An 18,340-nucleotide genomic window follows, 5' to 3' on the forward strand; every position below is an offset into this window, starting at 1 on the left:
ACCGCAATATCTGTGAAAAGGATGTTTATTGATTAAATCCATCAATCCAGGGATGTGTCCATTCCAACAAGCATTGGGCACGACTGAGAAACAATCCCTGGACGAGGTCTTCGCTCATCGCAAGGTGAATACAAGCACACATACACTAGCGTCATTTTAGCAGCACCAAATCCCCAAATCTGCTTATCTTTGGAAGGAAACCGGAGCACAGTGTGGAATACAAGCAGGAAATACCAGCAACGTAACTCCCTGCGAGACAGCAGTGCTACTGCTCCGCCACCGTGTCACCCCCATGTGTGTAATTATTAACAGTATTCATTATTTAAATAAAATTATATGTAAAATGTAACATACACACTTTAATGCATTTCATCATAAAAGTGATATCAAGTATGAATCTAAAGATTCTAAATGTGCAGAGAGTTGGAATATCATACATTTAATGTGTTCTGTGTGGTGATCTTTTGCTGCTTGCCGCAGCTGTCAGGTCCAAGAAGCTCGTAGCGATTAAAAACTGGGATGACGTTTACGACGGTCTGCTTTAATGATAAAGTAAACTACGAGGTTAAAGTGGACAATTCGAGATTAAAGCCGAAATTTCCACTTTAAATCACAAAATACACGTTTTCACCGTGTCCTTTATTTTTTTCTCAGTGGTTCAAATATAACGCTATACATTATGTTGCTGTTGTTAAGTTGCAAAAATAAAAAATAAAAAAGACGACACAAAAGATGGTATGTGAGACTTTTAAAATGTATCGTGTCATTACGATCGGGAATATGCGACGCTTGAATATAAAAGCACCACGAATGCATCTGTATGTCGGCATTTTGCTTCAACACTTTGAACCATTCATCAAACAGCAAAGCGCGCACATCGATCCCCGAAGGATCTCCATAGAGGCTTGCTGTCACATGTAGATAGTAAACAGAGACTCTGACGTCACGTTCCGACTTTTAGCACACTGCGCCCGACTTTTGCTGGTACTGCAACTCGCGCACGCGTCGCGTTAATTTCTGAGTACCTGCTCAGAGGACGCGTGAAATGAACGCTGGGGACGCGTGGCAGCCATGATGCGGACGCGTACGCGTTCTGAGCGTCAAGTATAAATGAGGCCTAAGAGGTGCTAGGGGGTCAGAATGACCAGACAGTAGTGGACAATTTAGCCAGGATATCGGGATAATCCCTACTCTTTATGAAGGATGCCCAGGGATGTTTAGGACCACAGAGAGTCAGGATCTTGGTTTTACATTTGATTCAGGACACAGAAGCTATATCTAAACTCAATGCCCATGGTGCCCCAATCTATGCGGCTCCAACTGGCATTAAGCCGCTGTTTCTCCGAGAAAGGACCACATGCTGCCCTCCCTATCTGAGAGATAACACTGACTCAGATCTTCCTTTCTATGACTGTGTGTGCCTTCTAGTGGCCAAGAGGTGTTGCCACATCTGCCAATTCATTCTAGCCCTCACTCACTGCAAAGAGAGGATTCTCTAACAATTCTCTACAAATGAAGGATAGTCTCAATACCTGCTCCTAGTGTCCTGGAGGAGCATTACACCTTTCCCACCTGGCTTCTACTCTGGTTATGTTATGCTGGTGCCCCTGCCTACTGCTCTTTCAAAGCATACACCCCCATGTTGCCACACTCATGTATGCAGGATGGCACTCTCCTTTATTTCTTTCTCTGAAGGCCACCATGAGACATTTCCCTTCTCCATGCCATTCCATTCTAGTGGTGCCCTTTTCTATTGTCTTTTCTACATTTATTTTCTCCTTTGAAAAATATGTTGGTTCAGATTACAATATGTGAAGTTGCCATCTAGCATGCAAAAAGTTCTATAAAGCAACATTGCTAAAGGGATGAGTTTGTCAGAAATATCAATTCTTCATTTTTTGTAGCTTATTTAAACCTGGGTGTGGCTGTCTAAAGTAACAGTAGACTGTTCAGTATAATACCAAATAAGGCATAGACTCGATATGGCAGATGTCACCTGTGGATGTAAGTGATAACCCCACTACTGGACAGTGAATACACCCAAAGGGGTGTTCATTTCCATTTTACTCTGTACTGCTTTTCATCTTTTTTGTTTTCTCTATGAGGTTGACAATAAGCTTAATACCTGGACCTGCAGGCAAAGTAGGATTGTGTCACACACAGACTAGCAGCTGGTGGGCACCAGCTTACAAGAACATACATATCTCTGGCAAACGACCAAGCTTTTACTTTGTGAAACTTTTACGCAGATTCAATAATTACATTTTCTAGGGTGCATACTGGTATCCTAAGAAGACCCCACTTTTAACCCACCTGATTAATTTAAGATGTATTAATTTGTTTATTATAGCCCTATCTTCTTCTTCTTTTGGCTGCTCCCGTTAGGGGTCGCCACAGCGGATCATCTTCCTCCATATCTTCCCGTCCTCTGTATCTTGTTCTGTTACACCCATCACCTACATGTCCTCTCTCACCACATCCATAAACCTTCTCTTAGGCCTTCCTCTTTTCTTCTTACCTGGCAGCTCTATCATTAGCATCCTTCTCCCAATATACCCAGCATCTCTCCTCTGCACATGTCCAAACCAACGCAATCTCACCTCTCTGACTTTGTCTCCAAACCATCCCACCTGAGCTGACCCTCTAACGTCGTCATTTCTAATCCTGTCCATCCTCGTCACACCCAATGCAAATCTTGACATCTTTAACTCTGCCACCTCCAGCTCTGTCCCCTGCTTTCTGGTCAGTGCCATCGTCTCCAACCCATATAACGTAGCTGGTTTCACTACCGTCCTGTAGACCTTCCCTTTCACTCTTGCTGATACCCGTCTGTTGTTTATTATAGCCTAATGAATTGTGTAAAAGAAAGCCTGCAACAACAGCATTGTCCAAAACTACAAAGAATGAATGCTACTGTGACAACAGGACTGAGCATCAAGAGACAAGCAACTTCTTACCTCAGAGATTTCCGCAAACTGAGTATTGGCCTGACAGCATTTCTCTGCAGTTTCCACAGCAACTTCATAGTTATCCACAAATGCCCGATACACACCGAGCTGGCTTGCCTGGTGAGTGGGAAGAACATCAGAAAAAAAATTAGAAGGCAGACATTTCACTTTGTTAAAGGAGACTGAGGGGGTCAGGAAAGATGATTAGGATGCATAAAAGAAATGTCTCACTGTGGAATCTGGTGGGATTTAATAAATTCACATTTCTAACTTATTGTAATCCTAACTCCGCAACACTTCACCCAAGTGTCATGTTTACTCCTATTGTATTGTCTCATCTCATTTTAATTAAATTATGAAGAATGGTAACCAACATTCTAAATCTTCACAATACGAGACAGCACTTACCACACATGAGGTCCAATTTTGATGCCCATTCATTGTAAACATACCATTTACCCACATCCTTCAAGATGTGCAGATTAGGTTACCCGTGAAGCTGGTTTTATACAGTGGCTTTGGAAGAAACGACTACACTCATAGGCAAAAATTAGTCCACATCTACAACATACTACTAGTGAAGCCTGCCTTTGCAGAGTGAGATTAGGCTGCACTGATTGAAATGAAATGAAGTTGTCATGTCAAACTGCCTTCTTCCTGTAAGTGTGGGTCCCTCTCCCCTTAGGCTAAGCCCACACTAATGGGGTTTCATTTCAAATGCCATTTTTAAACAAAACTGATCTGTCCACACTTGCTTACTTGAATAGTTCACAAAAGCATTGCCCTCCACGCCAACATAACCTAAAGCACATATGATGTAGATATTTTCCATCACTGAGTATGTACACAAGAGCCAAAAAAAAAAAAAAAATTTCATTGAAGGAATGGTAACACTGCTTGCCCGACACAGGATTTATCGCAAAGCTGTAGCGACCTATAAATTATTAACCTTTAGCACAGGCATGTAGCATTTAGACTGTATAAAATTCAATTTAGATACAAACAGGTAAGCAACATGACAAATACCATGAAAAAGCATATCTTCTTATATCCACTATGTTGGAATATGGTTTTCTTTCCTCAAGAGCAACCTATCAGGGAATGAGATGTTGAAATGAGCAGAACCCAATCAGGGATGGACCACATAATAAACACAAATATGTCAAGAGTGTTTTCAAAAAAGTACGTTTTTCACTCAGTCTTCACTGAAACACCAAGCCGGTGCTTCAAAAGTGTAAAGCTCTAGACAGCTTTTTCAAAAGTCTCAATTTTTGTGTGGATGAAAGGCAAAATGTAGAAGTGTGAATATAGCCTTGGGTAAGTTTTGTTTTGGGAATGAGATGTTGAAATGAGCAGAAACCAATCAGGGATGGACCACATAATAAACACAAATATGTCAAGAGTGTTTTCAAAAAAGTACGTTTTTCACTCAGTCTTCACTGAAACACCAAGCCGGTGCTTCAAAAGTGTAAAGCTCTAGACAGCTTTTTCAAAAGTCTCAATTTTTGTGTGGATGAAAGGCAAAATGTAGAAGTGTGAATATAGCCTTAGGTAAGTTTTGTTTTGGGAATGAGATGTTGAAATGACCAGAAACCAATCAGGGATGGACCACATAATAAACACAAATATGTCAAGAGTGTTTTCAAAAAAGTACGTTTTTCACTCAGTCTTCACTGAAACACCAAGCCGGTGCTTCAAAAGTGTAAAGCTTTAGACAGCTTTTTCAAAAGTCTCAATTTTTGTGTGGATGAAAGGCAAAATGTAGAAGTGTGAATATAGCCTTAGGTAAGTTTTGTTTTTTCCTGGGACGGTGGTCTGCTTCTTGTTATCAGAGTGGTGTTCTTTCCTTTACCAAGCAATCTATCCACCACCCCTCCACTAGCCCCTCAAACTGCTGCAGTTAGAAAGTGCTGATAGTCCATAGTATGGCCAGTATCCATAACACCTGCACTTCAGAGAACGTCATCCACCTGAGGCTAAGCATGTCTGGGCCCAGCCAGTACTTGGATGGGAGACCGACAAGGAAAAAGCTTGGGTTGCTGCTGGAAAAGGTGCTTGTGAGGTGAGCAGGGGGCGCTTACCCTGAGGACTGTGTGTAGATCCCAATGCCCCAGTGCAATGAAAGGGACCCTGTGGTGTAAAAATGGCGCCATCCTTTGCATGAGATGTAAAACCGAGGTCCTGACTCTCTGTGGTAATTAAAGATCCCTGGGCGTCCTTTGTAAAGATTAGGGTTTATCCAGATGCCCAAGTTAAAATTGCACACCACAGTCTAGTCATTCTGGTCCCCTAATCATCCCCTGTTTCTAATTGTCTCTCTCTCACCTCTTCACCACCTAACAGCTTATGTGTGGTGAGTGTAACGGTGCAAAAAATGGCTGCTGTCGCATCATCCAGGTGGATGCTACACAATAGTGAAGGCTGAAGTACTGACCCCAACTATCTCTTCTGTTTCTTTTTCCGGTTTCTTTGTGGTGGTGGCCTGCGCCACCACCACCTACTCAAAGCATCATGATGCACCAACATTGATGGACTGAAAGCCAGAAGTCTACGTGACCATCATCATCAGGTCCTTCCATGAAAAGCCTAAATACAAAGAGGACTGTTTGACTTATGTTAGGTAGATTGCCCAGAGGGGACTGGGCGGTCTCGTGGTCTGGAACCCCTACAGATTTTATTTTTTTTCTCCAGCCTTTGGAGTTTTTTTTTTGTTTTTTCTGTCCACCCTGGCCATCGGACCTTACCTTATTCTATGTTAGTTAATGTTTATCTTTTATTGTGTCTTCTATTTTTCTATTCATTTTGTAAAGTACTTTGAGCTACATTTTTTGTATGAATATGTGCTATATAAATAAATGTTGAATGATTGATTGATTGAAGTGGCTCCCCATTCACTGGAGTGCTTTGAATAGTGAGAAAAAGCACAATATAAATGTAAGAAATATAATTATTAATTATTATTATTAATAGCAAAATAGATAATACAAAAGAATTTCTCAATAATGAGAAATCATCCAAATTTGTTTCACTAAAACACAGTCAGTTGCCAAGTGGGGCTCACAAGCTTCACAAATCAGGCAATCATTTTTACATTCAGTTGACGCCACTGTTTAGTTATCCTTTTTATTTCTTCTCTAATTTTGCATTCAGGAAAATGCATTGGAGTTTAGGAAATATTTACATTTTGCCCTTATCTCTAGAGGTTTAACCCTATCATTTTCTATTTTATTCACTTTTTCTGTGGAATGACAAACCTAGCACACACAACACTGACTGCCATAGAGCAGCTAAAATTAAAAATTCACAATATTAAAAAGAAAAAGAAGAATTTGAATGTATCTAAATTTCTGATTTATTGGGTATAAAGAGTTAATATAAACAGCTGGTAATTTCTGGACAGATACAAAAAATGGGAAGTAACAGCTTGCTTAATTAACTCTGAAGTCGGACAAAATGTGCAGCCACAGGGAAACTGCACGAGTGAACCCAACAACCACTGCTGTAGCCTGTGACACCCCAAATCCATGCTCTGTCTTCCCAAAAGGCACAAGGCAAGACAAATGGGGGTGGGGGAGTCTTCACTGGCTCAGACCAGTCTCCAGGGGCTGATGTTAATCCTCCTGACCTGCTCTTCGATTCCTGCCTTCATTTGGCAGAGGGCTTCACCTTCGCATTAAAAATCACGCAAGCATGAATTTAATTAAATAAAAAGATGGTGTGTAACAAAAGAGGTCACTTTACTGCAACACAACTGGTGTGCCCCCCGGAGGACAGCACCAATCCTAACACATCAGTCATGTCTTCCTCTTTAAAGGCATCCTACACAGCATTAAAACAGGGCTACAGATAGCAGATCACAAATATTGGCAATGATGATGCAGCAAAGTGATTCCTGACTGATGAAAGCTGTTATGACGACAGAATGTGACCTGATCAAAGGCAGAGCCTGTCCTGAGATTATACTGCTGAGGGCAACATCTTAAATAAATAAATAAATAAATAAATAAATAAAAGGATAACTGAGAAGTACAAAGGGGGTAAAAAGTGTGCAGGCAATGCCTTTAAGGACGCAGCCCAGATATGCTGGAGAAAGAAGTGAAAGCAGAGACAAAAAGGAGATCAATCACAGGCAGGATGGACTGGGGTAGCGGGTGTCTTCTTGTTTTTGTCTTTCTTTCTTAGGGAGACCACAGTTGCTCAAGTGGATGTGTTCGTTCACAAAAAAGACAGATTAATAAATCAGGATGCAAAGAGCATGCAGAGAAGATTTGTGGGTGGGGTAGAGAAGAGCCATATAAGAAAGCAGAGTGTCATGGGCAAGCGTTTAACAGCAGTGTCTTCTTGAAAGAGCCCTTCGATTTGAGGCTGCGATTTGAGGCTGCATGTTTCTGAACAGCCATAATCTTGCTTACTCTGAGGTTATCAGCTGTTTCTACACTTAAACAAGTTTGACTTTGTCTGCATAACTGAGGTGCTGCTTCACAAAGTAAAATGCAGCCAAAGACTTGTTGGTACTGTTGGAAATTTGATAGCACTCTTAAAAATGAGCAAGATTAAAAGAGGCTGAACAGAATAAAATATTCAGATTGTTTGACTCCGTAAAGTGCCTTACAGGTTGAATACTTTTCAGAATTACTTCACAAAGCCATCAGCCTTATAGTCCAACCTCCTATATCCTAAATACAGGGTCATGGGGGTCTGCTGGAGCCAATCCCAGCCAACACAGGGTGCAAGGCAGGAAACAAACCCCGGGCAGGGTGCCAACCCACCGCAGGGTGCACACACACACACCAAGCACACACTAGGGACAATTGAGAATCGCCAATGCACCTAACCTGCATGTCTTTGGACTGTGGGAGGAAACCAGAGCACCCAGAGGAAACTCATGCAGACATGGGGAGAACATGCAAACTCCACGCAGGAAGGACCCGGGAATCGAACCCAGGTCTCCTTACTGCAAGGCAGCAGTGATACCCACTGCACCACTGTGCCGCCCCTTATAGTCTTTATTTTATATTATTATTATTATTGTTCACAAAACACAGGTCCGTTGCATTTCATAAAACAAACCAAAACAAATCAATTGAAATAACAATAGACTCTCTTTTCTTTACTCATTTCCTCTCCCTGGTTGCCAGAGACCCTCAACACATTCAACACTTGAAGGGCCGCCCTCTAGGAGGTCCATTAATTGAGAGACGTCTTGTGCCCACCCCCCAACCTGACCTACATTCAGTTACTCTCCGGTGTATTGGTCAGGTTAAAGGTCAGCCAAACTGAATTAATGGCAGAGGGGAGAGTGGAGTTTTGGAGGGGAGTAGTAGTTCAACAGTTATAGTGCTGTGTGTATTCTCACAAAATGTGAAATGGAAAATGAATGAATTGGCCACCTTAGCAATTTTCTTTCTTGGCAAAGAAGACCAGGACAAACTAAAGAGCACCTGCGAGTGGTACGCTGGAGAATGTTCGACTCAGATGAAAACAAAAGTTGACGTCTAGAACATGGCTAGAAGCTTGTGCAGATTCAAGAGGTAATTTTCTGTGTCTGAAGGGATTCTCCTAGTGGTCTCTTTTACAAAATCCATTCAGATTGTGAGGAAAGAAGCAAAATTGTGGGTGGGGCTCACAATTTAACCATCCCTTATACACATACTATATTTTCCATGGCCATTTGTTACTATTTGGGGTCCATGCCAAGAAAGCAACTGTGACTTACCATAGACTGTAGGGCTGGCTTTGTGACACCTGCAGACTTAATATCTGTAGGTAATAGCAATAAAATGATAATGACTCAGCCCATCTGACCTCTAGACTACACACAGTTGGAGACTCTGACCCTCTAACTACTGGAGTAATATTTGAAAGAAGGACTTCAGGCCACTCTACACGCTTCCTTAGACAATGCAGCCCACAGAATTAAGGCTTGCTTTAAATGTCTTAGAACTGACACTAGCTACCAAGCTAAAGAGCTTAAAGAAAAGTCAACCTAATCCCATTAAAGGAATATCCATCCATCCATTTTCTAACCCGCTGAATCCGAATAGGGTCACGGGGGTCTGCTGGAGCCAATCCCAGCCAACACAGGGCACAAGGCAGGAACCAATCCTGGGCAGGGTGCCAACCCACCGCAGGACACACACAAACACACCCACACACCAAGCACACACTAGGGCCAATTTAGAATTGCCAATCCACCTAACCTGCATGTCTTTGGATTGTGGGAGGAAACCGGATACTCCACTAAAAATGATTATTTTTAATATGTTACTTACCCTATGTAGTTGGTAGCAGTTTTAATGTCATGTTTTTGTGGAGAAGACCAAGAATCACACTGAACAGGCCCCAAGGGTGACCAACTCTGGACAACGACAAACGAAGTGAAAAAAATGTCCACGGAAAAAGGGAAAAAAAATTCTCATGTAACTCACGTCGCACAATTCACATGTCAGTCATCCATTTGTATTCTCACAACATGCAAAAATACATACATGTTTTGATAAAATATAACTAATACTTCTGGTAAACTCTGCAAAAAGGATAAATAGGAAAGGCACATGCCCATAATAACTGTGTGTCTGAAATGAAGACAGGATTCTTGACCAATGAATGGGGGCATTGGGGGTACCTATTTCTTCCCATTGTCCAGAGTTGGTCTCTGTTGGGTCAAACATGTGGTTAAGAATTTGTTTTGGCCACCACTGAAAACTACATGGGAAATTAACATGTAAAGAAAATTTCATGTTTGGGTGGAACATTCTTTTAAATATCCTACCCACTGGCGCTCAATCTAAAGTATTAGTCATGCCACTCACAAAGATCCCAGAAAAAAAGATTAGTACTCTGACTCGCAGATTACAATGTTGACACAAGGTTAGCAGTAAGCTTCTACCTGAATTTACTTATCATGAGCTACAGAAGGGCTCCAAGAACAAACCTCAGAAGATAATGCTCAGTATAAAATCTGGAGAGATTCTACCATTCAGTCCAAAGGCACACCTTGAACCCAATCTCTGTCAAGCCAAACTACATTAAGTGGGTAATAAAGAAAGAAACAAGCAAGCAAACTGGAACGTAGATGACAAAAACTTGGTTACTTCACAAGCCAGACTGTGCTCCATCTTTCAAAAACATGCCAGGCCACTAAGCTCCTGTGGTGCTGTTCACTTACTCCATAAATTTATAATTCTGCTCTAATAAAAATGACTGGTTTGCGTAACACTAGTGGCACTACTATGGGTTCATAAATTCCTCCTGGGCAATGATCTTACACTCATTACACATAACGACTCTTTGGGTATGAAACCACAACTGGATTTCTGACTTCATGCCAGGAAATTTGTGGGCCATCTAGCCATTCATTAACTGAACTTGTCTGATCCAGCTCAGATTTACAGAATTCTGACCCTGTACTTGTCATGTCATTCTGCACAACAATATTTGAATATTTGTGGTCTTTCTGCTGCCTTGAATGAGTTTGGTCAGTCCCTTCTGACCTCTTAGAAAGGTTATTATAGTTAACAAAAACTAAAATCAAAACTGAAACTATTATTAAAAAAAACATTTTCGTAAACTGAAATAAAATAATTAACAAAACCAAAATTAAAAACTAAACAAAACTATTAAAGTAGCGGGAAAGACTAACTGAAATAAAATACTAATTTACTAAAATATTTTTTGTTTTAGTTTTTGAATGAATATTCTTGCCGTTAGTCTTTAACCCTTGTAAGTTTTGCAATCCTACTCTGGATAAACAGGTTTAGATAATGTATGTGTTTTCTTAATCTCAGACGCTTTCTCTGTCGTTTTGTGGCTGTCCGTACTCCTATTACCTGCTCTTGCTCTGCTCATTATGGGTTTACTGTTCTTATGGTGGGCTACTCAAGACTCACCACCCCTAACCTTGACACTGCATGCTTGTTGTTCTTTGTTTCCCTCAATACAGCTAGGTGGGGTCTGCACACTGACTCAAGCCTAAGAGTCCTGTTCTTAATAAGCCCTTGTAATTTTCATGAGAAAATATTTTAAAAATTATAAAATTGTTCATATTCAGTGTCTAGTTTTGATTATGTTTGTTTTTATTAGACAAAAGCAAAACCAGATAGTGAACCAGGCAGTGTAGTAAGCTTCCACTAACATTAAACTCTTATACAAATCTGTTAAGTGTGCAGTTCTGTCTGATTGTGACACAAAACTAACTCCGTAGGAGCTCCATGCCATAATTACTAAAACTAAAACTGAAACCAATATATATAAAAATAAAATAGAAATACCCTTGTGAAATAAAAACTAAACTAAAACTAAAATTACACAATGAAGGAAAACTAAAACTAAACTGAATTTCCAAGTAAGGTCAGAAAAAATACAGAAATAAAAACTAATATAAAAAGGCAAAACTATAATAACCTTGCCTCTTAGTAAAAGAATAGCCACACACTTTGTTATTCATCCCATTAAGTGAGTGCTCCAGAGACTTCAGTAAAAGAAAATATAATGAAGACAATTGGAAACATGATTATCTGGCACCATCAACATTCAACAATATCATCAATGACTTAACTTCAATTACAAGTCTTGCCATTCTATTGTTTGGAGACAAAACTATTACTAAACTTGTTCAGACTGTCCATGAGCTTTACAGATTTAAGCTAGAAATTGAAACAGCCAGCTATTCACATCAACACGTGTCAAATAAATGGGATACCAAGTGAAAATATGAATTGCTTCAGTATCAAAGTATACAATTTATTACTTCATTTGCTATGCTTAATAATGATTTACTAAATAATTCACCATCCACAAAAAAATAAAATAAAATTAAAAAAAAGCCTCAGCTTCTTGGTCACCATTATCTAATCATGCATTTTATAGGGCAGCCCAGGAACCTAAAAAACATTCAGTGTTTTCAATCTGTAAAATTAACTGAAAGATGGAAATGCAATTACAGACAGAAACGATTTGACTACAGACTGTCTTACCAACTTTTGGAAGAGATCACCAACACGCTGGTGATGACTCCACTGTTGCACTCTGGGAAGAAGGCCATCGTAAAACTCCTTGTGGATCTCGTAGAGTTCAGGCACTTTGAAAAAGATCGTCTCAATCTGTTGGATGGTCAATACAGGCTGAGACGTGGTTGCTGCAGCTTTCAAAGGTTTCATGGGCTAAAAAGGATAATCAAAGTTTTTTTTTTTGAACATCAAGAACATGTCGGGTACAGAATAAACAATAGGAACAACTACTGGAGCTGCTGAAATCTGAATGAGTGAAACTGGAAGACTCACAAGTTAAAAAGGGAAGCCAAACCTCAAAGGAAGACGGATGAAAACCGTAACACAAAAAAGCGATTCCAATCAATGAGACCCAAGTCTCAGGCAATTAACATTTAACATAGAACTACTACGCCTGAAGTGTATTCATGAATAAGAAGACACAAAATCACATTCCAGCAACAAAAATACATATAAAGAATGAAAGATTGGAAGATGTGAAAAAGTGAAGTGTCAATGGTTGTGTCTCTGATAAAATGACTACACCCCTCTATGTGGCACTAAGCTCTTCACAGTTTGGACCCTTAAGGTGAAGTCAACACTAGTGACGGAACTCTACAAGAAAACAAACCATTCCCCGAGGTATATAACACCTAGCCTGTGCCACCAGAATGGCAACTTTGTTTAACATATAGCATAAGGCCGGTAGGGCTGTATAGATCAGTAAACATTTATTAAATAGAACATGTATATGGAACACAGCAATGGCTAAGGGGAAAAAGAAAAATATCACTAGATGGGCCCACTGCTCATTCATAAATTAAAATTCTGTTCTATTGGAAAATTAGGTAAATGAAGGCTATCTGCAAAGTAAGGTCCCACGATACACTTCCAGCTGAAGTGGATAAAAGTACTGATCATTGAATAGGATATGCAATGTGTGAAATGGCCAGGCCTGAATTCAATCACAACTCAAAAGAACGGCCACTGCAGAGAAAAAACAAAATAACAAACACTTACCAATAACAGTGCCTCCAAGTGACCAAGGTAGGTTTCTTCAGTGGCCAGAATGCCAGACAGGACCCATTTTCGCATCTCTAGCCCCTTCTCCAAGTCAGGTTCACTCTGCAAGTAAAGAAGAAAAACACAAATCCTTACTGCCTAGTGAACACAGGAAAGATTAAATGGCGATGAAGCACTTACCACTGAGCCAAGGGCAAGACTCAAAATATTCCTTATTTTTCTCATTGCTTATGTTTTCATTGACTGCTGCCCACTGCTGGTAATTACATAACAAAACCAGCAGCTGCCTTTGTGTGGCACACTGATGATTTTAGCTTCCAACATAACAAAATGTGAATCCTCACAAATGGAAAGCAGCATTTGAGTACACTTAAAAACATTTTATTCTGAGGTTGTCATGCTACTAAGTGCACTCTGAGTTAAGGCTGCACAATGCCAAATGTATTTCTTTGATAGTAATATCTTCTTAAACTTAACAAGAAGAAAACAGAAATTTTATTTATTGGCAGCAAACAAAAAAGTGAGGACTTCAGAAACAAACTAGGCCATCATGCTGTACAAAGCAAGAGGTACAGAATGTAGGCGTCATTTTAAATTCAGAGATAAAGGTCAAAACACATATCAAGAATAGTACTAAGGCTGCGTTCGAATACTTAATAAACATCACATGAGTTTGATCTTTTGTATCACAGTGAGATGCTGAAAAATCAATACATGCTATCATGTATATGCGTCTTGAGGTTCATCTTTTAGATTTGGCTGATGCTTGCAGTACCACCCCGGGGCAAACAGGGACGGTGTAACTAATTGTAGTGTCTCATTTTTCCCTATTCAGTACCAGTGATGGTAAATGAGCTTCGCCCACAATACTCCATCAAACCCCGCCCCTTCCAAGCAAACCCTATAAATACAGATGTCCCAGGAAAGAGCGAGTGACAGTGAACCACTCAACAAAGCCTAGATAGCCAAGAAGCTGCATAGGCTACACAGGTAGCTACTGAGCCCCCAAGTTCTATTTTTTGGACTCCCACATTACAGAAATGGTGAAAAAAAAAATTTAAAGTGTCATTAAGTACATTGGTCTCCTACACAACCCAAACGGAAACTGGAAGAAACTAGGATAGGAAAAGATCTGACAGGGCCAAGGTCATAAGCCAATCAGAAGGCAAGTGTTTGAGGGTCACCAGTTTGCATGATCACAGGCGCCTCCAGCTTCAACAGCACAAGAGCTTTAAGCACAACTTAACAGTGCAGGTCAAGTAAATCTTGTGTCAGTTTCAACTGTGAAGAGGAGACTTGGTGCTGCAGGTTTGAAATGGTGTGTGGCAGAAAGAAAGCCATTCCTTAATGCACGTATTAGGGCCTTGAAATAGCAGCCGTGGACTACTGCAGACTGAAAGAAAGTCTTCTGGTCCAATGAATGAAAATTTGTTATCTTTGGCTCATCATGCAAGATGTTTGCACACCGTCAAGCTGGTGACAGGATGGCTCCTCAGAGTGTTATAAGAGTTGTCAAATAAGGAGGAGGAAGTATGATGGTCTGCTGGAGGAAGAGTTTGTGACTTGCCCAGAGTGACTGGCATTCTGAATCAAAAGGGTGACTATAGTTTGGCTGTTATCACCAAAAGGTGCAGGCAGCTTTGATGAATCACAAATTTGAATGCATTTTGTACAATTACTGATTCTTTGACTTATTTTTTTTATTTGCTATTGTTGATTTCATCAAACATTAAAACATTACACTCTGTGCATTTCCATAAAAACTGTCCTAAACCTTTTGACCGGTAGTGTATACAAAAACATTTTTCCTTTATTTTTCAGCTAAACTTCACTGAACCACATACCTTATCACCACATACATTATATAATAAATTAATACCATTACTACCCCAGTATATGCCTTTTACTTCACAGACAAAAATGAAAAGGACAAATTCATAATTAACGATAATAATTGTTATATACAATGAGAAAATGCCACCCTCCACCCACATGCTTATATGTTACCAGTTTTAAAATCAACTCACACTCACTTCACACCATTTACATTTTAAACCCCTACATTCCTAACTATAACCATACATCTTTCTAACACTGGCTTCCTTTGTATTTTGAGAGTTAAGTGTGAAAGAACAGGTCAGGAGGAATAACGACCTGCAGTCTTCTGCAACCTCCCCATTGACGTTAATTTACCCACATGATCCTGAACATCATTTAGCCCTACCAGTGGCTACAGCTCAGCACTAAACACTGGCTGAAGCCTCTAATGAACCAAACCATGTTAATATGAAGAAAAATGGAAACAACTGAACTTCACCTGCAAAGACTGGGGGAATGCTGTTCACTATGAAAGTAGCAATATGGAAACGACAAAGCTGCAGGCTCCATCCAAGCCACTAACTCCCAGTATAAATCTGAGTTAGTAACTTATCCTGGCAGTATGAATATTGTAGAAAGGTGAAGAAAAAAACACAATGAAATATAATTAAACAGCACCTTGGAATGGAGTTCAATGAAAGGCACTAAATAAAAACGCTACCGATTGATTCTCTACAATGACACACTCGGCCTAAGTGAGTGGGCTAACCTGCAGGTGCTGACACTGTAACCATATGGAAACAGCTGTGCTGTGCACGTTGAGGTTTGAGGATCACTTGGGATATGAAAAGAGAAATCTAATTTGTAAATGTTATGTCAGGCAGTGAGGCACCCTAGTGGATTAGGATTTGTGCTGTAAACCACAAGGTTGTCTTTTTAATCCTCGCCAACAGACAGAATCATTTCACCTGTCACTATACACTATTATGTTGCTTTAGATAAAAGTGCACGCTAAATAAATAAATGTAAAGGTGCTGCTTGCAGTACATGCTGAAGTGCTCAAAATGTATTGTCTTCTTAAAGGGAGACAATGAATGGAGACTACATTAAAACAATTGCCATTTTGCTTGCAGCTGTAAATTACAAGGCCCTCTAAGCAGCACAAGGCCAATGTAAAGCGGGTTGAAACACTTGAACAGCACCAAGCGGACCATCAGAGGTTCAGTATGAATTTCATTGTTTCTAATCACTTCTTTCCCTCCAACCCACTTTCACACACCCCAGCATAATCAAAGCAGTCCTTCAGGAGCTTGTAGACTCTTTTCAAATCAAGATGGCTGCTGGGGCTACAGGCTGACAGGGACATTCAGCATTTAAAAAAAAATGTAATAATAAATATCTTTTTGGAATGCTGTGAGATCCACTATCCCATGGAAGGATGCTGCAGATTTCACTAAGTACAGTCCTAACATGTGGCTCCTGTTCCCTAAGTGTGAGGGTATAATTTGATCAGGAGTACCCATAAGCCCTTCACTCCCCCAACATTATTAATTAATTGACTTATTCTCCTTATCCACTTTCTTGTGATAGCAGCAGCACACCTAGACAAACAGGCCTTGAAAGGTCTAAATTTAATGTATGACCTTAACAGTTTGACTAATAACATTCCTTACGTTCTTCTGTAAGGGACTCAAAAGTGGAACTGAAAAAGGTAAGTGCAGAACAAGGTCTCCCTCGAGAATATAAGAAGTGAGAAAAGAGAATAGCGATCGTCAAACTTACAGCTGTTTCCAGCTTCTTCTGACTGGACAGAGTAAACTCTGCTTCACAAACCTGTCCTGTGGTCACTCTTATTTTGCACTTTTTTTGCTTTATGGTCCCATAACTTTAAGGGAGAGCGAACATGTTAGAATATTATTAGCTGAGCAACACATCAGCCTGACCCACTGAGTTAGCTATAACTGCACAGTGAGGATGCCAACTTAAAATGGAACCACTAACTCTAACTGCTACCACCTAACCCCCACCCATTGACAACTCTCCTTGGTTTAAGCTACTCTGTGAAAGTTCTCACCACAGAGGATGAATTAATTACCACTTACACAAGCACAAAGTGTGCATATATTCATCTGCTTATTTTTAGTGTGCAGATACTTGGGGCAGACAATGTTTGGTATGGATGGGACCTTCAACAGAAAGTCGCTACGGGCAAGCAGGAATCCTAGAATGCAGTACCATTAGGTGTGTTTACGTGCACCTCAATTATTCACAGAAACTTGGTTTCTCCAGTTACTGGCCTCAGAGAAACCTGGTTAACAGAGGTAGATTTATCCAGTAATAATCTGATTATGTGCCCATGAAAATCCTTAATTGGGTTACTGTTAAGGATTGTGAAGTCTGCGCATGTTCAGTGCACTTTTTTCGCTTGTGCATGTATTGGCTTCTCACACACTTTCAGCAGCCATGAGGAGAGAAGTGTCCACAAATTAAATTTCCAGAGGCAAATGTTCAGACAATTGCAATTATTCCATCTCCTAAAAGAAATAATCTGTCTCAATATTCTAGAAGTCGCTTAATTTGTGCTGATGAGATGAGTGACCAGTGCTAAACTCAGGAAAACAATCTCAAGAACAGCAGGGTAACATGTTCAAAGTAATGTGCGTTATACAGTCCAATTACTTTTTAAAGTAACAAGACACGTGATGCTCATCTTATTCAAGTCAAAAATGCGTTTACAGTAAAGACTTAAAAATCGACAGGGTTGGAGCTGCTCTTACGGTATCTAAACTGGTAGACTGTTCCAGATCCGACTAGAAGTCACTGCAAAAGCATGATCACCCCATATCTTTTGCCTTGAAGGCCAGTAGAAACTGGTCAGATGATCTCGGGGATCAAGAAGGGGCATAAGAGACAAGGAGGTCAGACAGATAAGCCAGGGCCAGATCATTCCAAAGTCAAAGTAGGAGTGATAAGCTCACGCTTACTTAATACAACTGAAGTAAAAATAAATGTGTTATTATTATTCTAGTAGCACTGGGTGTAAGACAAGAAGCACATGTCCTTTGCAGGGCTCAAACACACATGAAAAAGAGTGTACTACGTGCAATCCAGTGACAGAAACCTAAAAATAAAGTGTACATTTGACTAAACATATTTATAAAACACAAGAAAATGATCACAGGCATCATGCTTATTGTCAAATAAATGGTGGCCAATAATGATGCTTAACTCCTTTTCGCACAGTTTAATAGCCTTGGAGAATTCTGACAAAGGAGAAGAGTTTCTTACGCATTTAAACGCACATTTTTAGGAAACCAGGATTCTGCATTAACTGGGTTATTCAGCTTAAGTCAGTTAAGAGTGTGTTTCTCAGGAATCTCCTATCTTGTTGATTAAATATGTTGCTTCAGGATCTCCAACTAATGACTATTGGATTCCGATCCAGCAACTGAGTAGGCAGCACCATGTGGAGAATATCACTCTCTTGTTCAGCAAAATTCTGACTTGCAGAGAAAACATAATTTGCATCATTCAATTAAATTGCACTCACGGGAGATGGACAGA

The 18,340-nt window shown here is 40.1% G+C and overlaps 1 protein-coding gene across 1 annotated transcript in view; it reads right to left on the bottom strand.

The window, feature by feature from the left end:
• The window catches only part of LOC120540944 (breakpoint cluster region protein-like), a 184,027-nt gene that overhangs the window by 39,075 nt on the left and 126,612 nt on the right, over nt 1–18,340 (bottom strand). The window contains exons 3-5 of the mRNA XM_039772144.1: nt 12,956–13,060; nt 11,924–12,109; nt 2,958–3,065 (exon numbers count right to left, since the gene is read on the bottom strand). Coding sequence (XP_039628078.1) covers nt 2,958–3,065; nt 11,924–12,109; nt 12,956–13,060 — 399 coding nt within the window. The remainder of the gene's footprint in view (nt 1–2,957; nt 3,066–11,923; nt 12,110–12,955; nt 13,061–18,340) is intronic.

The sequence above is a fragment of the Polypterus senegalus genome, chromosome 12, assembly GCF_016835505.1.
Source record: "Polypterus senegalus isolate Bchr_013 chromosome 12, ASM1683550v1, whole genome shotgun sequence".
Classification (NCBI taxonomy): Eukaryota; Metazoa; Chordata; class Cladistia; order Polypteriformes; family Polypteridae; genus Polypterus; species Polypterus senegalus.